The 22,809-nt window shown below is 40.9% G+C and overlaps 1 protein-coding gene across 1 annotated transcript in view; it reads right to left on the bottom strand.

The window, feature by feature from the left end:
* Positions 1-22,809, bottom strand: part of itga8 (integrin, alpha 8) — a 129,855-nt gene that overhangs the window by 86,879 nt on the left and 20,167 nt on the right. Inside the window, exons 3-8 of the mRNA XM_088327236.1 lie at positions 22,652-22,752; positions 18,975-19,098; positions 15,416-15,477; positions 14,956-15,001; positions 7,659-7,784; positions 2,659-2,703 (exon numbers count right to left, since the gene is read on the bottom strand). Of these exons, the coding sequence (XP_088183362.1) occupies positions 2,659-2,703; positions 7,659-7,784; positions 14,956-15,001; positions 15,416-15,477; positions 18,975-19,098; positions 22,652-22,752 (504 nt within the window). The remainder of the gene's footprint in view (positions 1-2,658; positions 2,704-7,658; positions 7,785-14,955; positions 15,002-15,415; positions 15,478-18,974; positions 19,099-22,651; positions 22,753-22,809) is intronic.

The following is a 22,809-nucleotide window of genomic DNA, read 5'->3' as shown; positions in this document are numbered from 1 at the left end:
AAGAAGCCAATATGTTATTATTGTAATAGTTTTTCATTTTTATTTTATTATCTTGTTATGAAATGAAAAGAAATGTCAAGAAATAAAAATGGATTAAGACGAGGTCACTACGGTGACGGGGATCCATGTTTACCCCTTGACGTCTCGAGCACAACTGACGTGTGCTCGGCAAATCGCGCTGTATATACGTGGAGAAAGGCGTTTGACCGTCACACGCGTAACACGCTAATTTCACGTAATAACACCGCGATACAGGCGCAGAACATGCTATTACCGTGCTCCACCCACGATTACCTCGTCTATATGGCGGTCTCAAAGCGCCCAACAGCGCCCGACAGCGTCTGCTTCACGGCCAGAAATGTCTGGCTGTGATTCAGCCTCGATACGCCCGTGAAAGGCTGTGTACCCGCGCTTTAAAGTATTGAGCAGTGCAAAACTTTTTGGCGCTGCCAACCACGCGTGAATTTCCGACCGCGTGTTAAGCACTGCTGTATCTCGTCTGTATGGCGATCTCAAAGCGTCCAATAGCGTCCGCCTCACAGGCAGAAATTTCTGGCCGTGATTCAGCCGCAAACGGCTGTGTGACCGGCCCCTAAGCAATGGCCTGAAAATAAGATGAGCTCATTTATTTACCATTTCAGAATGTCCGACCTAATATTTCAAAACCGTGGCTCAGGGTCTACTCACAGTCTGTGATTGACAATGTAAGGGCCTTAGGTATGAAAAATGTAATGTAATGTAATGTAAATGCATTTCTATTGCGCTTTTCAAGTCAATGAAGACCTCCCAAAGAGCTTTACAATGTGCTTCACACTTTTCCCTTTTACACACTAACTAACCGATAGCAGCGTCAGCCATGCAAGGCAACTACCTGCTATCGGGGGCATTAGGGATTCAGTGTCTTGCCCAAGGACACACCGACATATAAGACTGGAACACGGGAATCGAACCCACGACCTCTTGATCCCAAAAATCTTACATGTGCTGAAAGAAAGGGAAGTAAAATGAGGATCAATAAGCACTCTTAAATTAGATTTGCAAAAAATATTTTATTACTATGTTTTCAATTATGAACTTATTAATTGTCAGCATTTGGTCTTGAATGGGACTTGTTCAGTGCAGGACTTGAGCTAGTCCCATAGTATGGATCAGATGCGTCAAAATAAGGGAACGAGGGTCAAATGTGGCGTGCCACATCATTTTATGTGGCCCACGAGACAATGCTGAGAGAATCACAAGAAAAAAAGAAGCTGTACTGCATCAAACATTGACTTGCAGTTTCAAATGTGTCCACAAGATGTTGCCAAACCCAGGCGCCACTCTCAAAGCACCGAGCATAGCTGTATTTGCTGACTACCAGCAATCAACCAGAGAACATTGAGGACTCCCATCCTGATATTACTCTACTTAGAAATAATAGTCACGGCTGCGCTGTATACGCCATATGACAAACACAAAATTAAAAAAAACAGCACCTGGGTATCTTTGCAGACGTTTTAAAAAAAAAGCTTTAGCTCCTTTCTATCATAGATCTCATAGATGCTCATATGGCGCCAAACGCCATGGGTTCTGATTGGCTCCCTGTCACTATTTGAACCCAGTCCTGTCTGTCCCCTGTTGTCAGTCCGTCTGCGAACCCTGTGTATACAAGGCTAGCCTTTTTCGAACCTGACTCATACCTGTCCCGTTTTTTGCTCCCGTCTGTCTCCGACTTCGACCCGTTTTGATCCTGACCACGTCTGCTCTCCCGTCCCGGCTTACGACCTCTTTTGTCCCCGACTACGTCTGCTCTCCCGTTCTGGCTTACGACTCGTTTCCGACCCCGACCACACCTTGCTCTCCCAGTCCCGGCTACCGACCTGTTTTTACGTCCCTGACACCGCCATCGCTTGCTACGGAATATCCACTTCTGTGTTCGGATCACAATCCGAGTGCGTGAGCAACTTGCTTCACGAACACCGGATCGTGGGCGCAGCCCTTTCTCTTTCCTTCAATAAAACTTGTGAGAAACGTAACGCAATTGAGTCTTGTTTCCGTTCTGGTCCTGACATCATATTTTGCTCTACAGAATTAAAAAATCCAAAAGCCCTTTGAGACTCTTTCTGATTAAGGGCTATACAAATAAATATGACTTGATCTGCCCTCCTTCCAGTTATTTTCTTGCACGAAGCCCTCAACCCTAAAGGTCTGGACATCCTTGCTTTACACAATAGACAGAACCCATTTGTTCTATGAGTTTAATTTTCCATGAATTTGTCTCTGGTAGCAATGCAACTTGAGAAAAAGCATCTTTCAAATCATTTTTCAATAAACCAACTAAATCTGCCTAGCACGACCTCATTAGCTCTATTATTCAAGACCAGAAGAAACCCTAAACCTACAAAGGTCTGTGGAGTCTGCCACTAATCATTCTAATCAGTCAAAGTGGAGCGCAGGAAATCCCGTTATCAGTAATTCCCAAAGACGTGTCCCCTCGGGGTCGTGACCCAGACATTCGGAGACTGTTCTCATTATTGCATGAGAGTTCAGAGCTGTGTAGCGTTACCCAGCTGTGCACTGGCTCCCCATGGGTCCACCCATCACACGCGACAGTCATGTTAGTAGCAAAAGTGCAAAGGGGATAAGTCATTGTTAGTGTTGCATGTGTGTTTTTCTCACCTTGCTCAGAATCGCCGGTAAACTCTCCCACTGCTACGGAGTAACCTAGGGAAGGATTTGTGACATGTTAATGCAATTTTAGAACCTATTCACTAAAACACAGGGTTGGTTGTTTTTTTAAAAATATTTTTTCCAGCGATAACTGAAGACCGAAGTAGTGAGGGGTCTCTGTCTATGAGTATGAGAATACAATGGAACCTCGGTTTTCGAACGCCTCTCAGTTCGAACAAATCGGAGACCAACCCAAATTTTCGAGAAATTCTTGCATCTTCAAGTGGTTTGAAGCCTACAGGCAAAATGGATATGGAATGTTTTGGCTAAGTGTTCAGGTGCAAGCTCTTAAGGGGCCGGTCACACAGACATTTGCGGCTGAATCACGGCCAGAAATTTCTGACTTTGAGGCGGACGCTATAGGACGCATTGAGATCGCCATTCAGACGAGTTACGGCAGTGCATAACACGAGGTCGGAAATTCGCGCGCAGGTGGCAGCGCGAAAAAAAATTGGCGCTGTTCAATTCTTGAGAGCGCGTGGACACAGCCTTTCACGAGTTTATCGAGGCTGGACCGCGGCCGCAAATTTCTGGCCGTGAAGCAGATGTCTTTGGGCGCTGTTGGACGTTTTGAGACCGCCATATAGACGAGATAGAGCAGTGCTTTACTCGCGGTCGGAAATTTTCACGTGGTTGGCCGCGTTCAAAACTTTTGAGCTGCTCAAAAGTTTGAGCACGTGTTAAACCGCGTGCCGCACACGTGGTCAACACGAGGTAATGACGCGGAAATGACGCGGAACGACGTGCTCTGGCCGTGGCCAGGGCGTAGTTACACATGGGTAGGACGGGAAATTTCAGCGGGTAATCGTGGGCGGAGCATGGTAATAGCATGTTCTGCGCCTGTATCGCGGTGTTATTACGTGAAATTAGCGTGTTACGCGTGTGACAATCAAACGCCTTTCTCCGCGTATGTACAGCGCGATTTGCCGAGCACACCATTGTGCTCGTGACGTCAAGGGGGTGAACATGGATCACCGTCAGCGTAGTTTCTCTTCATTTCGAATAAATCTTTCGGTGCATTAACAATGGTCGTAGCAAGGCTTTGATGCTAGGTCCTTAGCTTGGCCTGCTTCACGGCCAGAAGTTTACGGCCGAGATGGAATAAGAGCTTGCTCTGTCCACTCCACGCATCGGCCCGGTATTGCAGTACCTCCGGGAACGGTGCATTCGCAATGATCGCAGCAAGGCTTTAGGGCTAGGACCTTAGCTTGGCCTTTTGGCTGAGAGTAAGTGTCCCGGCACCTAAGCTTTGTAGCGTATTATGAACTGACCGATAACGGATAATGGATAATGAATAACGAAGATAGAACAATAACCCTTAAAAACCCCTTTTGGCCGAGAGTAAGAGTCCCGGCTCCTAAGCTTTGTAACGTGTTATGAACTGATCGACAATGAATAATTAGAAAAATAGATAAAACGATTACCCCCAATAAACCCCTCCCCGTCAGCGTAGTGATCTCGTCTTAACCCATATTTATTTCTTGACATCTCTTATCAAGATAATAAAATAAATATGATGCCATAGCTTGAAATCTTGATATTCACGGGACTGTGTCTAGAGCGTTTCTGAATTCTACAGCCCGATAAATACATTCCTGCCGAGATTTGCATTTCCTCGCTTCTCCAACTATTTATACCTCGTTTTATCTCACTTATAGGAAATGTAATGGCGAACATATAACCAAATTCACTTTGTCTTGCAATCGTTGGGAATGTAATACAACATAATACATTCCGTCTTTATTTTTGTTGTGAACGTAATCGAACGGTAAATCCTTCCCCCCTCGCGTGAACGCGCATTCTGCTGCGCTTTCATCAGAAGCGATCGTATTCTATATTAAACGCTTATTAAAACAATAAAGCGAGCTAATTATAATAATTGGGAGATCCTAGTCTATATAACGCGTTTATTTAAACAATAAAGTGCGATCGTATTCTACAAAATGCGTTTGTTAACGCGGATGAAAAGGTCAAAAGCGATCGCAGCAGAATGCGCGTTCACGCGAGGGTGTGGGGTCGTGGGTGTGTTGCGTAGGAGTCGGATTTGGGCACAACACTGGCTCGGGAGCTTTTATACCCGTGGTCCACACGAGAAAATGACGCAGAAATGACGCGATGAGGAAGCGGAACTGTCGCCGGCGTCTTTTTTCCGGCCATACCACAGACGAACGGCGGGTTGTCAAATTTTGCGCATTTTCCATCGCGGGCAACCACGGGCAAAAAAAAAAACGCAAAATTTTAGCCGTGATTCAGCCGCAAATGTCTGTGTGACCGGCCCCTAAGATTGCACAAAATGAGAAATAAAATAGTTTCACTGTTTCCATTGGTTGGTGTACATGCATTCCACTATTTATTTGGTAAATGATATTAATGTTGGGAATTTTTTAGGTTTGAAAAGATGCCGGCATCAACAATCAAATGTTAAACAAACACATATCGGCAGTTCTAAACCTCCAATCAGGGCTTCTGATTCTTGACTCTAAAAACGTACATTTTCTTAAGTACAGCCAGGGGAGGCAGGTGAGGGTGTGCCTCACCTGTCAGAATGTAATTATCCAATGAAAAATATTTTAAATGGTTACATTTACTCAGTGTTAAAATGATCCCTCATTTTTTGATTTTTCTTTTTCAAAATCGCTGAATTTTCACATCATATTATGAATATTATGAATACATTTAGTATTGAAAGAAAAACTGTGCTGAGTGTCTGCAGATGCAGAGTGAGGCACACAATTCTTTTGCCTCATTGCAGAGGGCGATAAGATTCTGATTTGGCGCACACATCAGCCCTAAAACAAGAGAAGTAGTGGTAGTATTAGAAAGCTAACACCAAATCCAATACTTTTTTTTGTTGCATTGACTTCATATTATTATTTATAAGTTGAAGTAAGACATTAGAACATTTCTATGGGACAGTTTGCAGACTGCTTTTTTTGCTCTGGCAATAAAATGATGGATACTTTGTTCATGGTTCATTTATTTATAAATCTGAATGTACCTCATCATACGAAAACCCGACTGATCGTCAACAGTCCCTAGTTGGGAATATAATAATCCTGGTAGAGTTGCTGACCTGTGAGAGGAGCCTATGACAAAGCTTCAGAAAATATCAAAGCTGAGTATTTGTAAAAAAAGGGTGCGGACATTGTAGTCGATCAGGGTGAATATTTTGGAAACTGGTTACAAAGAGTAAGGAAAAAAGACATTCATAGGCTCTTGAGAAACGTCATATAAGAGATTAGTGTTTTTCTGGCACAAGAAACAGGAACAAGCCCAAAGAATAGCTGAGCCATCAACTGGAGTTTCGAAACCCAGAAGTTTCCAAGTTAAGGCTTACTGTATATATGAACATCATATATGAGAAATGATAGAATTTTGGTAATCCCCAGTTTAACTATCCCACGGATGACACGTCAGCCAAGTGTGCATAACTCTAAGCTATTACCAGAAATTGGTCCTACAGTAAAAGATACTTTGTCCCATCAGCATTTTCTGGTTGACAACCTTGTTTTCTAACCTACATCGGGCCAAGGCACATATTTTAAACGCACACAAAAACCTCAGAGCGAGCGATCAAACCAAGATGTCGAGAAAACATTTTGTGGCACTTTTTGAGGCAAGTTGAGTTCATACTTGAAACTGAAAAAACTCTAAATAATACTTAAAAATACCCATTTAATTCAATTAAACTGCCATTCATATGTTGGATCCTTTCTCCCAAGTTGCCAAAAATGTTATTTATGTTTTTTAATAAGGAAAAATAGCACTTTAATATATTTGTATTTTTAAAGTACAATACTGTATAATGCAGAATAGTTCAAATTAAGTGGAACCTGCTGATCATTTTCGACATACACTGTAAATCATACCAGTAATTGCCCCTGAAAAATATGTTTTAAAAACTGTAAACTGTTTTAAAATACAAAGATGCATATCCACATTTTTTCTGACGGATACCATTTCCAAAGCCATCGATACAAATACCATTAGTACATAAGATCTACTCTTGGCGAAAAAACGATTTTCCGAAGAAACACTTTTACATCCCAACATAATAGTTTCCTTAATATTGCATTCATTCCATGATAATATCACAGTAACCATTTTATTAATTGCAGGTCACTGATTGTTAAAGAGACAGTGTGTATTATTTAACTACTAGATCCTGCGCTATTGTGTACTGCAGTGCTTCTCAATTATTTTCTGTTTCGCCTAACACCCAACATCCCCCCACCCGACCGCCCTTAATTTGTTTTTAACAGCCTTTTGCAAGGATTTTTGATTTTTTGGGGGGTTCCTGTAGCAACAAGAAGGTGAGGCTCATGTTATGTAAAATGAATGCACATTTTTAGACCATTGAGTATTTGAAAAATGCATGTTTGATGATAGTTCATGTATTTTTTTTTTATTATTTAAATCAATATTGTTTTTTAAATGACTAATAGTTTTTTCTTTACCACCAAGAGGTGCTAAATAATACACACCGCCCCTTTAAATGGCCATTCGAAGATATCCCATTCTGGTATCAGCTACTTTTGTAAGCACAGTGGTACCTCTGTCCTCAACCATAATGCGTTCCTGGTTGTTGGTTGAGGACCGATTTTTTTTTTCCCATAGGAAACAATGGTAAGTATTGTAATCCGTTCCACCCATAAAAAAATACCCAAAATTAAAAAAAAAAACGTGTATCCAAACAACATTGAAGACCATAAATGTGTAAGTAATATAAAATAAACATTAAAAAAAGAAATATAAACTATTTTGTATCAATTGGGCCGAAATTCAGGTCGGATTCTGTCTTAGGAGCTTATCTCGACTTTTTTCCTGAAAGTCAAAGGAGAATAGGCTTGAGTTAACGCTGGCCTGACTGATTAAATAAACACAATGAAATATAACGTAGTATTTGCAAATCACTTGTCAAGGTAGTCGGCCGTGAGTGTGTGCAGTACCGAGGTAACTGTCATCGTGCGTGTCTTCTGCAGCGCTGGTGTGTTTCTCTCCTGGAACTCGTCTCAGGACAGCTTTCAAGGAGTAACCGTTTAGTATCTCAGCCACGCCTGCTGTCATCACTTGACCTGCCGTTACACACAAAGATACACACGTATAGATACTGTAAATCAGTGGTCGGCAACCATCGGGTCGCGGACCGGTACCGGGCCCTGGGTATTTTCGTACCGGGCCGCACAGATAGAAAGGAAACTTACTTTATTTTCTCCTTATCCCGTATTTATACATCTTTACCCACATTTTTTCTTCACCCCCCACCCAAAAAAATTTGAGCTGGGCCTTATACTCTACTGAGGTTTTATGGTCGCATATCACCGTTCTGATCAGAATTCAATGCAATGGCGATGCGACGTTGAATCCAAACCATTTGGCCCCTAGAATTGTACATGACAAAGGAAAAGTCATTTGATTTGATCTCATTATCGCATCATTTTTACTCACAGTGCCATGTTGAACAATGTAGTAATGGAGCATTATGGTAAATAGATCACACTGTGGTACTGTGAGTAAAAATATTGTGATGATTAGATAAAATGTAATGCCTTTTTTACGGCATCTACTGTAGATCTTTGATGGTCTAGTATCTACAAACTGGATTTGGGCTTTATTTTAATTGGTATTATTTTTTTTATTCTCCTTCTTCTTCTACCTCTTATTATTATTTTTATTACTGTGATTATCATTATTAGTAGTATTATTAATAATATTATTATTACTAATGCTATGATTTGGCGGGGCAGTGAACATATTGTCAGACATTAAACCAGTCCATGGTTCAAACCACTGTACCGCTGTTGATCACCAATGTCGAAATCAAGGCCCGCGGTCCATTTCCGGCCCCCGAGATGGTTTTATTTGGACCTTGGGATTTTTTTTTTCATTCATTTTTACATCGTACACCAGGAATCATGTATTTATTTTCACTGCATGTTAAATCTATCTAACCATCCATTATCTGCACCGCTTATCCTCAGTAGGGTCGCGGGGGTGCTGGGGCCCATCCCAGCTATCTTCGGGCAGTGGACGGGAGACACCCTGAACTGGTTGCCAGCCAGTCTAAGGGCACACAGAGACAGACAACTCACTCGCTCATTTACACTTTGGACTGGCCAGTCAGCCTGACATGCATGTTTTTGGAATGTGGGAGGAAACCGGAGTGCCCAGAGGAAACCCACGCAAGCACGGGGAGAACATGCAAACTCCGCACAGGAAGGTTGGTAGCTAATAGGTAAATTGATTGAAATATACCTATTGAATTGGATAAAATTAAATGATGTGTCGAAAAATAAATACAAATAAAACAAATAAAAACACAATAAATTAAAAACATAATTTAATAACACATAGAAGGGCGGCATTAGCTCAGGAGGTAGAGCGCTCATCTTGGGATCAAGAGATCGCAGGTTCGTGCTCACATGTCGAAGTGTCCTTGGGTAAGACACTGAATCCCTAATGCCCCCAATAAGCAGGTTGGCGCCTTGCATGGCTGCACGGCCGCTATTGGTGTGTGAGTGTGTGTGAATGGGTAAAGGTGAAGCACATTGTAAAGCGCTTTGCGAAGTCTTCATTGACTTGAAAATCACTATATAAATGCAGATCATTTCATTTCATAAAAGAAAAATATATATACAAAATCATATTAAAATATTATTTAAAGGGACAGCGTGTCTTATCTGCGCTGTACAAATAAAAATGACTTGACTTGACTTATTGATCCAGCCCACCCGAGAACAGAAAGTCTGATTACGGCCCCCGAGCAAAACTAAGTCAGACATCCAGACTATAACTACCATTTTAAAAATGTTAAACATGTGATCATCCCGGCCCTTGGCTTGTCGGCCATTCTTTTATTTGGCCCTTTCATCTGTTTGACTTTGACCCCCTTGCTCTTGATAGAATAAACACATAGGGTGCTTAGCTTCACTAGTTTAGAACTAGCGGCTCACCAGGAAGGTAAAACGCATCATCAGTAGAGCCCCAAAACAATATTCCAATGTTCGTCAAAACTCTAAAAAACATCTGACTTCTGTCACAGCGAAACTTTATGATTTACACGCGCACGCTGGGACACAAACAACACTTTTGCTCTGCAGGTTAAACAAACAAAAAGGTTTTAGCTACAGCTCTTCTCAACCTTCCATAAATCCTCATAAATGTGCGCGTGTTTGGACTCAGGCAGAGGAAACGGTGCACTCTTAACCCTCCGGGCAGCCCAACATCGCCTACTTGGCCTGACTTTATCTCTAGTTATAACATATCAACACATTAAACTCACCATTACACCTGATTAATGGCAAAGGATTTTATAAGGGAGCAAGATGGATGGCACTACTTGTGCCTCAACTCTGAAAAGACCAAAATGTTAATTATTGGTCCATCTAAATGCCGTGACTTGTTCTCAAAAACTGCAATGAATATTGATAGTGACTCAGTCGAAAATTCAGGTGTCACATTTGGCCCCAATCTGTCCTCCCAAATACATGATAAGAATATGACAAGAAAAGCTTTTTTTCCCCAAATTCGCATCATTGCTAAAATTTGCCCTGGTTCAGTCTGATGCATGGATTATAATTTATGCGTTTGTTGCCTCCAGTCTCAATTAATGTAATGAACTCCTCTCCGGTCTCCCAGAGTCCAAAATCAAGAACTTGCAGTTGGTACAAAATGCTGCAGCGAGGCTTTGAACTAAGACAAGAAAGTTTGATTACATGAACAGATTTTAGCTAACCTGCATTTGCTCCCTGTTAGCTTACTTGCTCCCTCATATCTTTCAGACTTAATTTCCCTTTATGTTACGTCCGGAGCCTTCGCTCTGAAAATGCTGGTCTACGAGTGATCCCAAGAGCCAAGAAGAGATCCGCAGGTTCGAGAGCGTTCTCCATTCCGGCCCCGGTGCTGTGGAATGCTCTTCCCCCTGAGATTTGATCTGAAACCTCAGTGGAAATGTTTAGATCTAGTCTTAAAACACACTTCTATTCTATATCTTACGAATAACCTATTATTCACGTTGACAATATCTGTGTATTATTTGTTATTGCAACATCCAATTGTGCGGTCCCTTCTCAAGGTTTCTTCATTTAACTTTATTTAACTAATTTTTTTAGTTTTTCCTTGCCCTCATGTAGGTTTTAGATCAGGGGATAGTGTAAATAATAGTTTGTGGTTTGCAACAATCTGTGGTCTGTGCAGCCCTTTGTGACTCCTTGTGATTAAGGGCTATACAACTAAACATGACTTGACCATACTGGACACAACATGAGGCGCCATCTCTAAAAATGGGTGCTCTGGCATTGGATAGCACTTAATCGTGCAACTGAAAAGTTATGTTTGTACGATAAACTGAATTATTCCCACTTTGCAGCCAATTGCTAAAATAATAAAACAAATCAAAACTGAAAAAGAGTTTTCAAAGCAGGTCTTGTAAGTCTGCCAAATCAATTGTCCAAGGAGTATATACGGCTCCAGTGCTGATGATGATTGTTTCATATAATAGTCTATAAAATCCAGCTAAAGTGCTTTTATAAACATTAGGAGGAAGTATTTTAACTGGAGGCAGTCAAGCTTGCTGGGAGGAGGGCAGTCCATTAGTGGAGTCTTGTGTGGCTTTTATACGCTAAGTAACGATGGCAAGACGCTAACAAACAACAAACCCATAACGTGCAAGTGATATCAAGGTGTCTTGATTGTCTACATTTTATATTCTGGCACTAAACAGATATTGTATTTTTTTGTTTTATTGCCCCTCATTGGTATATTAGCCAAAATAGTGGGATTACCCAGTCTATACCATAAAAACTCTCAGGTTTTATGAAGGTGTGGTAAACAAATGCAGTGACTACACTTTACAGATGTCCAATGGTGATCATTTAAAGACACACGGCAATATCTGACCACTAAGTGTCGCTGTTTGGTAGAGTAAAACCGAAAATTAGTGCTACAAAATACAAGGAAGAATACAAAGTATGGAGACTCAAAGTAATCTAACCACACAATTTTCTATTCTCATTTTTGCTCTCAACTCAAACCAAACCTCAAACAAGCTCGGTGGTCTTGGGGGTAGGGCGCCCGCTATAAGACTGGGCCAGCCAATCGCAGGGCACACAGGGACAATTTGGACCGGCCAATCCACCTGAATTGCATGTCTTTGGAATGTGGGAGAAAACCGGAGTGCCTGGAGGAAACCCACGCAAGCACGGGGAGAACATACAAACTCCGCACAGAAGTCCGGTAGCTGGATTTGAACCCACACAGGAGGTTCCCAAGACCTTAGAACTGTGCCGCACACGCGCTAACCACTGCGCCGCCGTGCTGCCATATATATATATATATATATATATATATATATATATATATTTTTTTTTTTTTTTTTTTTTGCTCTACTTTTCATAAGGTTTTTGTTGATGACGGACAATCATGTCAGCTCACACTAGGTGAGCCTCATATTATGTAAAATAAATATAAAATTCTTGATGGAAGTATTTTAAAAAATGCATGTTAATGTGGGCACATGTGGCTTATATACAGGTGCGGCTTGTGTAAGTACAGAAGCGGTTATCCTCTTAAAATGTGGTGGGTGCGGCTTATAATCAGGTTCACTCTATAGTCCGGAATTTACGGTAGTTGCCTTGCATGGCTGTGGCTGCTATCGGTGTGTGAGTGTGTGTGAATGGGTGAGTGTGAAGCACATTGTAAAGCTTTGGGAGGTCTTCATTGACCTGCAGACCATTTACATTTACTCACAGCCCATTTGGATGGAGATCAAATTACGTTCGGACTGGACTGAATGCAATCCTTCGTGCAGGAAATGCATGAGTACCGTTTCAATGGCCTACCTCCCTTCACCTCACAAACCTCACATTACTGTCATCTACTTAATGACTCGTTATCACACCTTTCCTTCCCAGGGTCTTTTTCTCCCCCTGCCAGTTTATCATGAAGCAGAAGGGCCGCGGTTCCTCGCTCCATTCCTCCCCCAACCTTCGATCAGTTCATTATGGAGCCCAAATACCTACTTCCTGTCACAGAGTTGCAGAAGTGAAGAAAAATAAAGCGAAGGGGTGGAGGGCGAAGGGGAAAAACAGAAAAGTCGGAGTTTCAATCATGTTTGTGATGCTTATCTCACAAGTGGTCATGTGTTCGTGTACTAGACCTTCTCTTACTCACGTGCCCTTTGCAAATCATGGATTTAAGTGCTTGGTGAATTTTTCACAGCAATTCAACTAATATTGCTCACTGTGCTAATTTGCTCCAGATTTAAAAATGGCTATGCCACTTTTAGTCGATAGCAGTATTTCCCAACCTTTTTTGAGACAAAGCATTCTTTTTCTAATCTATTCTATTCTATTTACAAAAATAGTCTGTCGAAAATATTTCTAAATAATTTTTCATTCTTATTTTACGTTGTTTTAACCTGTTTTGTTGTTGTTGTTTCTACCTCTATGTTTTTCTAGAAAAAAAATAATAAAAGTATCTGTCAGCAGAAAAGCAAATGTTGAACTATATCCTAACCTTTTACTTTTTGGGGGTTTCAGTAGAAAATATCTAAAATCAGCAAACCTATAAGTATTTTTTTTACTTTCTTTGATTTTTTTATTTATTATTTTTGCATTTCAACATTAAAAAACTTCATCAAAAATGTTTTGTTACATTTCCCTGTTCTACCTCATCAGCAGATACTTACTATATAATATAAAATATATTAATTTACTGCCATCTACAGATAAGGATGAATGGTATAGTTACTCATATGATCACCGGAAGAAAGCAACAATATTGAATGTCAAAGATGAAATTTGATCTCGCAGTACACTAGTACACTAGTGTGCCCTGGCACACTGGTTAAAGAGCACTGGATAAGAGGACATACAATTATTCCTAGTTAAATTTTTAGCCTCACATTTGTTTAGTGAACTACATTCCATTTTACTTTCGATAGTCGGCACACATACATGCCAATTTGTCCCATTGAGTCTTCATGAATGGGTTTTTTAGTCTTGATGTGTGAAATCTTTGTCTAGTGAAAATGCGATTTGCAAAAAAAATCCTGGTTGTATCTTTGTTCTAAGGGATGGGCAGAGCACCTGTATGATGCGGTGGGGGTAAACCAGTGAAAACTGTTGGGCCCTGCTGTTGAACGGAAAAGTGTGTTGTGTCACCCTGACCCGAGTGACATGGCCGCTTACTTGTGTCCCGTTTCATCTGGAGGGACGAAAGCATGACCACCTTGGGTGCCGAGGTGCTTAACTTGTTTGGGTATTTGGGTTGGCCATGGTCCACAAATTTTTTGTGTGTTTTTTGCTACTTTTTCCCTTTTAATTTTTATTGTATGTATTTGTCTTGCTGTCAATCACCCCTCTCGATGGGTATGACCAGGGTAGATAGATCTTTGTTGAAGTGTGTAATATTATTAACTCCTAGTGGAACAAACAACTTTTATTCAATAAAAAACAAACAAAGAAATAAACATTTATATGAAAACTAGAAAAAAATACACAAACTATCATACTAATGGTATGTCTCATGAAAAAAAATCATAGGTCGACAAATGTGTGTGTGTGTGACTTAGGGCGCCGCCATGTTTGTCTGGCATCCTGCCACGCTCTGTGGCCCTCGCTCGCACCAGACAAAACAGTGCCATCTAGTGGTCAAAAATGACACATTAGGGGATTAAATGAAAATGAACTCTACAGAGGTCTAGCCTGCCCCTGTGCTAGAGTTGTACCTCTTCTGAAAGTGAAGTGTAGGTTTATTGTAAATTTGTGTTTGAAGGTTTTTTTTTTATTTTTATTTTTTTATGAATACCAGCTCACCGGTGACACTAATAAGGATAAGTAGGAGAATATAAAGGGCATGGATAATAAATAATAATAATAATAATAATAATTTCCTTGTATTGTCATTCTGTGTAACAATGTACACAGAACGAAATGTCGATTGCACCTGACCCGTTGTAGCGAGCCGATGCAGCCGCAGCCAACAGAGGGCGCCGCCGACCACTTTTTAAGTCTTAGGAATGACTCGGCCGGGGCGCGAACCACCGACCTCCCAGTCTCAAAGCGGGCGCCTTACCATCTATAAAGGGATTCCAGTTACATTTCAGACCCTCACTAAATGTCTGTTTACTTTCCAGTCACCTTTTGCAGACTTATTGGATGGCTGTTTGGTTCAATTTGAACTTATTTGACTTCATAGGTTCCGCTCCATCAGTTGAGCGTATCTGTCGTGTGTTACTGCATTTACCTTGCCAGTAAAAGCTTCCAGGGCCTCCTACCACCAGCCTTCCTTCCTGGAATAAATACAATTACGTGCGGTCAGTCATGTGACAGGAACTTGTGAGTTCGTGTGACTATTTGCAAGGCATACGATGGTGCATATTTGTGTACGTCTTGATTCCCGCTGTCATATATCTTGACATGGTTTGCAGAGTGAGAGCTTCCTGTATAGCAGGGTTACGTCGGATTGGGAGACGGAGGTTAAAGGTCCGGCTGACTTTACAGTGAAAGAATGCGATTGTGTGTAGTTTGTCTATTGTGTTAGGAGGCGAAATGGGATGGAAAGCTCCCCACGGGACAAACAGGCTACCGTCTTTCACTATAAATCTCAAAAGGGAGGTTTCCCGTGTGACTTCAAATACAGGACGTGTCGTGATGCGTTCAGGGAAACTCCGCCCGTATTGTGCTTTTGTTGCCGTCACAAGTACCTTGGTGAAATCCACACTGAAGCCCGCCTGGCAGAAGCCCTGCCCCTCCGGGTCCGGATCATCTGCAAAACACACAAGCACACGATTCAACATCAAGGATCATTTGTTTTAATCAACGTTTGTTTTCTGTCATTTGACACGAGTGCAGATCAAGTGAAACGATTTAATGAGAAATAAAGGATAGTTGTGATTTGAATTGTGTTGCCTGTCAACCCATTCAATGCCATTCTGCCTCATTTTTGCAGGCCAACGGAGAATTTTCTTCTTTCCCTATATATGCATTAGACATATCAAATGAAGCTTCAACGCTTATCTTTAGAAACAAAGTATTTTTCTAGCTTTTACCATTGTTCTACAACAGTTCAACATTGCTAAGTTTCTTGCTAAAACTCGTTTCTTTGAAAACCTCTAAGAAAGGATACATTTCAAGCGGAACCCTTACTTTGGTGCTGTTGTTGTTTGCATTTTTGCTACTTCCAATATCTAAACAATGCTTTCCATAAAGAAAAAGACACTTTACCTACAAAATAATATTTTAAATGCAAGAACATTTAATTTCTGCTTGAACAATGCAAGAACTTTTCAGCGCCCGATGTTTCTGGTGACGGGATCACACGATTTCGGTCATGGTAAAAGTTACTGATAAAGTTTGAGTTGCAATTATTTGACAAACGTTAAAACATTTCTGGCCTAAATTTTTGTGCTTTATGGTAATTATAAATCATAAACTAAATTGTTTAATGATCACGACATTTTCAAGCTAAATTGGTATTGGACCAGTATCGATTGATTCTACCTTGTATTTTCTTGGATCAGAACGATACCAAAGTTCCTGGTATCGCCCAACCGTACTAACTGTGCCTGAAAATAAAAAGGATGGATTGTTCCCCACGTTGGAGGCACCCCGAGGTGAAGCTTGACGATGTGTAACAATGAACACGAATGTATAAACACAACTTGATTTATGGGGTGTTGGGTGGGTGCACAGAAATCAGACATACGATAGGAATTACAACCAGGCTTTATGTCTCCCTGGAGATCATCGCGGTTTACTGTGTTAAGTGGGGCTTTGTTTGCAATGGCACACACTCAACCAAATGCATTTCGGTGTGTTTGAAAGCAAAAAAAGATTTGTTAGCGGAGCAGCTGACGATGACCTTCAGGTTACGGTGTGGCACCTGATAGCCTCTGTTCGTCCTTATCAGTCTCACATCACCCTGCAGGGAGGGGCAAGCACAGGACCGAGCTGGATGTGAGGGTGGAAGGGTTAAGGTGCAAGGCAGGGAAATCCCTACAAGCCCATTAAGGTGAGGGGAAAAAGACACAGATATACTATGGGTAGGGGGAGACTTGAAAGTGAGATGTGAAGTCGCAACTCTATTCATCGAGTGTAGAGTTTAGTGTACAAAGCAACTGATGAGTCACCAAGCCAGGTAAAGCATTTGTAGTTAGAAAGTTAAATAACAATATAAAATTCCCTCGATTTTTGCGGTTAATCCATTCCTTAAGAACGTGTTTTAGGTGAATCATCAGAATATTGAAATTTTTCACTGTATATATGTAACGGGTGTAATAATAACTTTTGTTTTATTGAAATTCCTTCTGAAATATGTTGTGTAGTTTTTGTGTAAGCGTCCTGCAATGATGAGTCCAACAGTGCCACCTCCTGGCATGGGGTAGGGTTTGGTTTGGCTTTTGACATGTGACCGGAAGGCGGGGTTTGTGGGCAGTCTAACAGCGACCTGTCAACGGTAAGACACGATCTTTTGGTGCTCCGCAAAAAAGATAATTTTAAACATTAAAACCACAGCTAACAAATCTCTCAACATCCACAGTAATGTGATGTTGTCAAGCTGTTTGGATTTATTTTCGTTTTGTTTCTGTCGCCTTTTATGTTAGTTTTGCCGGACGTTGCATGTTGTGCTAAAATGCTAATTCCCCTTATAGAGATCAAAACCAGCAGAGAAGCTTACCACGTGTTGTGACTCATTCATTTGCAGGTAAATTGTACCTGTTTTTATGCCCATTACTGTTATTATTTCTATTTTCTCATCTATATAAAAAGGATGATGTTGGTTGAAATTCAGTTTAAAGAAAAATATGTTGAATTCATTGTAAACGTTAAAAAACCACTATACGATCTCTTGTTAAAAGTATCGTGTTAAAATGGATGTAAAAATGTATTGTGATGGTTGATATTCTAAAATATATTTTATGTAAACTGAAAAGAAAGCTCTTTGAAATGTATTGGGCAGTCTACAACGAGCTGCCAACGAGATCAAAGAGATCAAAGCCAGCAGAGAAGCTTACCACGTGTTGTGACTCATTAATTTGCAGCAACTATACAAAAACCTCATCATCCAGTCCAGCCTGAATGTCGATCTTTGGTGGGACAGGTACACCGCGGTTCCATATATAATCACGGTTATATGAGTTTTCTGCTATAAACTTTTTATTTATTCAGTCATTTCTATCTCCTTCATTTATTTATATGTAATCCATATAGAGAATAGGTATTTACTTCTTGATAGCTATACAAACTTGACTTGACATGTTCATACCTGTCAACCTGTATGTTTTTGCCGTACAAAGTACGTTTATTATGCATTTTAAGACGTGTATGACGTACAAGAAAATCTGTACGGAAAAACGCTAATTTGTCAATTATGGGTGCCATCCAGTATACACCGACTATTACGAAACAGCAAATCAATCAAGTCAAACGAGTTCGCCGCGGTAGCCTCTATCTCGGTATGGTTTTTTTCGTTGCAAACGAAGCGAGCGGTTTGATGCTACTGTGCGCATGCGTCTGCCGCCTGGGAATTTCCCATCATGCATCAATCAACATCGGATTTCATGTGGTAGTTGTGTAGTGAAACGAAGTATGTAGTGAAAAAGGAAGTATAAAAGGAGAAAATGAAAAAGACAGGTTTGTGGTTATCCCCTTAATCAGTATATTGCCGACAATAATTTAATAATTTGAATAAGAAAATGTATTATTCTACTTAATTATATTTGCATGTATTTTTTCCTTCTACAGTGAACGTCCAAACTGCTTAATTTTTTAACTTTTTTCATAATAAACCTCATTCATGTCGAGCAACTCAGTATCTCACAACAAAATGTTAATTAACAATATATATGATATAACGAAACACATGTACTATATAACATGTTCAACTACATAAATAAACACGTTTGAAGAAAAATATGGTGTAAGATTATTTTGTATTTTGTAAGGGAAAATACGACAGTTTGTAAGGGCATGGAACCGCGGAGCTTGACAGTTATGCATGTTATATCTATTCGCTCAGTTGTACAGCATTTGACATGCTGTTTTTAGTTAGAAGTCCTTGAGTTTGAGCAGTTCTAGCCAGACACATTCTGGACAAGGACTGGTGTGCAGCTGGGAATTCTGGAATTTTCCAATCGTTGGTGTTTTGTTTTTGATTAATTTTGTAACCATTGACTGGATTAACCCAGTCACCAGAAAACGCAGTTATAAAAAATAGAAGGGGAGTTGAATAGGAAGCGGAGGCCATATTGAAGAGTGACTCACTTGTCCGACATGGCGAATATTCCGCGTAGGCACTGAAGTTCTGGACAGCCACGTAGCAGGTACCCACGGGATCCATCTCCCCGCTCAGTTTCACTGTACGCCAGTGGTAGAGAGGAGCGCACGCCTGCAAAATACATCACTAGGTCACTTTTTGGAAAAAACAACCTCGAAAGCAAAAAAAAACAAGATGACTGCAGGGAATGTAATCAATTTAACATTTTTTTATGTATCTTTTTTCATTTCAATTATTAAATACGATAATTTTCTTCCCCAGGGCCACCACCATCCTAAAAGAGCGTACAAGACTGTGAAAAATATCTATCTTGCCTATGTATAAAAAATGGGTATTTATATCTTATTTCTGGACTTATTTTGGATTTTCTTGCTGCTAAATGATTTGGCATTTTTTTTCATTGAACTAATATTCCAATGCACTTACAACGAAGGCCAGTCTCTAAGCACTACCTTGTAAATGTTTTTTCGCCCATCCTGACATTAATATTTTCTTATTTTAGTCTTTTGAGTCTTTAATACCTGTTTATGCCTGGGATACTATGTCTAATCTTGTCTCAAATAATGTTCACTATTTTTGTTATCGAGGACAATAAAGACAATTCTTATTCATCCATGCATCTATTATCTGCATCGCTTATCCCCAGTAGGGTCGTGGGGGTGCTTGAGCCCATCCCAGCTATCTTCGGGCAGTGGGCATGGGACACCCTGGACTGGTTGCCAGCCAGTCGCAGGGCACACAGAGACAGACAACTCACTCGCTCATTCACACCTAGGGAAGATTTGGACCGGCCAATTAACCTGACAAGCATTTTTTTGGAATGTGGGAGGAAACCGGAGTGCCCAAAGTAAACTCACGCAAGCATGGGGAGAACATGCAAACTCTGCATAGAAGGATTCGATCCCATGACCTCAGAACTGTGCCACGGATACGCTAACCACTCCCCTACTGCGCCGCCTCAATTCTTATTCTTATTGTCAAAAATGAAAGATAAAGCTTTAAATAATGAATTGACAAATTACCAAATCCTTGATACTTAGTGGGGAGCTGGGCGAACCACCTTTTACAATCTTCACCCCAAGATAATAATAATAAAAATAAAGATAAAAACTGTGAATATATACGTGGTTGCAAGTGATTGGCAAATGGATATCACGGTTGCCATGGCGCCCAATTGGCCCCGCCCGTGTGGCGCCAGCTGCAGCTTATTGACAGATTGGCTCCCTGTCAGTATTTAAACTCTGTCCTCTCAGTCCCCTTTTGTCAGTCCGTCTGCGAATCTCTGTTTTTACACAGCAAGCCCTTTTTCACCAGTCCCGTTTTTTGCTCCTGTTTGTCTCCCGCCACGATCTGTTTTGATGTCGACCACATCTCCTCTCCCGTCCCAAATTACGATTCGTTTTTGATTCCGACCACATATGTTCTCCCGTCCCGAATTATGATCCGTTTTTGATTCTGACCATGTATGCTCTCCCGTCCTGGCTTTCGACTCATTGCTGATCTCAACCACGTTTTCCGCTCTCCTGTCCCGGCTACTGACCTGTTTTTTCCGCTCACGACACCGGCATCGCTCGCCACGTAAGTGCCACTTCCGCGTTCAGAGCGACCTGCTCCCCGCGACCAGTGATCACTGGATCGTGTGTGCAATCCTTTCCATTTTTCCCAAAAAAACTTGTGAGAAACGTTACGCGAGTGGGTCCTGTTTCTGTTCTGGTCTTAACAATGGATGCCATCGGTGGCACTAAATAAGTGTTTTTTACAAAAACCTGGTCATACAATGTGTCATATTTATCATGTCATAATAATATAAAATGATAAAAAAATATATATAATTAATTTATATTAGGGCCAAATGGATATTGAAGAACATGTCATTTTTATATTGGACAAAAAAACGGATTTCCAAAGCAGTATTTTAGTCGTATTTTTGTAGAATTTTTGTAGTATTTCCATAGTAGTATTTCTGTCATATTTCTTTAGTATTTTTGTAATATTACTGTAGTTGTCTTTTTGTAGCATTTTGGGAGTAAATAATTCTGTAGTAATATTTCGTAATATAGTATTACTGTAGGAGTATTTTTGTAATAATTCTATACTACTTTTTTAAATTTCAGAATGAGAGCAAAATAATATATGAGGTAGCTGTTTTTAGTACTACATTTGTTATTTAGTTTTGTAGTTATTGTGTAGTATGTTGTTGTATTTCTGTAGAAGTATTTTTGAGTGGACACACAAAGTGACAATGGGGACAATGTTGGCACCTATAAAGTTAACCACTCTTGGGGGCCCCCTAGTGGTCGCGGGGCACTAAGCAATCGCTTAGCTCGCTTGTGCCTTGGGCCTGCTCTTATTAAAGAGCTCAAACCACGATTACGAAAGGCCGTTGCCCTAAATGCTTCTCTATTCTGAAAAACTTGCTGCAACGCATGCTAAAAACTTCTATTCCATAACTTATGAATGACCGATATTTCACGTTGACAATGTCGGTGTCATGATTACTGATGTGACTCAGCTGTGCCTGCTCATTTGGATCCAACTGCCGCGGGTTCTGATTGGCTCCCTATCAGTATTTAAAACCAGTCCTGTCTGTCCCCTTTTTTCAGTCCGTCAGCGAACGTCAGTGAACACTAGGCAAGCCTTTTTCGACCCTGACTCCCACCTGTCCCGATTTTTGCTCCCGTCTCTCTCCGGCTTCGACCCGTTTTCGTCCCCGACTATGTCTTCTCTCCCGTTCTGGCTTACTACTCGCTTTCGACCCTGACCACGCCTTGCTCTCCCAGTCCCGGCTACCGACCTGTTTTTTTTCCATCCATGACACTGCCATCGCTCGCTACGGGAGATCCACTTCCGCGTTCGGAGCACCATCTGAGTACAAAAGCGACTTGCCCCCCGCGTCCAGCGAACACCGTATCGTGGGCGCAGCCCTTTCTCATTCCTCCAATAAAACTTGTCAGAAACGTAACGGAATTGGGTCCTGTTTCCATTCTGGTCCTGACAATCGGTGTGATATTTGTTTTTGCAACATCCATTGCAACCTGGTCATCCTGGAGGGGGGGATTACCTCATGTGCGGTCCCTTCTCAAGGTTTCTTCATTTACCTCATGTTGAGATTTTGAGTTTTTCCTTTCTCTCCTGTAGGTTTTAGATCAGGGGATGGTGTCATAATAGTCTGTAGTTGGCAATTATCTCTGGTTTGTGCAGCCCTTTGAGACTCTTTGATTAAAGGCTATACAAATAAACGTGACTTGACTTAATGAGATGAAAATTCTCGACTATAATCCTCTGATTACAAGTTTGAGCAGCCAATAGAATGAACTTATTGACTCTTAATACATAGATATTAAACATACAACTACATAAACCGCAGATGTTCTGTAATTGATTATTTTTTATGATTTTTTTCTTTTGATGATCATTCGTTTTAGTAGTAAAACCTTTTCGTGATTGTGATTTCATCATAAACTAATCGGAACGTCACTAATATTACACCGCACAGCTCCTGCTCCCTTTAAGATCTGTCATGTTTTATGTACTCCGATGCACATCGTTTGCTGTGATATATAGTCTCGCGCACCACTAAACCTGGAGCGGCTAAACTCCTTCTCTTTTTTTTCCTACGACAATGACAATAAACATTTTATGGGTTTTCCAAAAGACTATTTACCACAACTTTGCCTTTGTGCGTCCTCACCGACGCTCCAAACCACTGATGGGACTTAAACTCCAACGGTTCCCTGCTGCCATTCACCTTTATCATGCGGTTATCTGTGGGGAAAAAAGAGGAAACATTTATTTGAAAAATAATACTGATGTCAGCGAAAG

This window comes from Urocampus carinirostris, chromosome 2 (genome assembly GCF_059441175.1).
Source record: "Urocampus carinirostris isolate Australia breed hairy pipefish chromosome 2, RoL_Ucar_1.0, whole genome shotgun sequence".
Lineage (NCBI taxonomy): Eukaryota > Metazoa > Chordata > Actinopteri > Syngnathiformes > Syngnathidae > Urocampus > Urocampus carinirostris.
The sequence above is the reverse complement of the archived record's forward strand: the minus strand, read 5'-3'. Positions and strand labels throughout refer to the sequence as shown.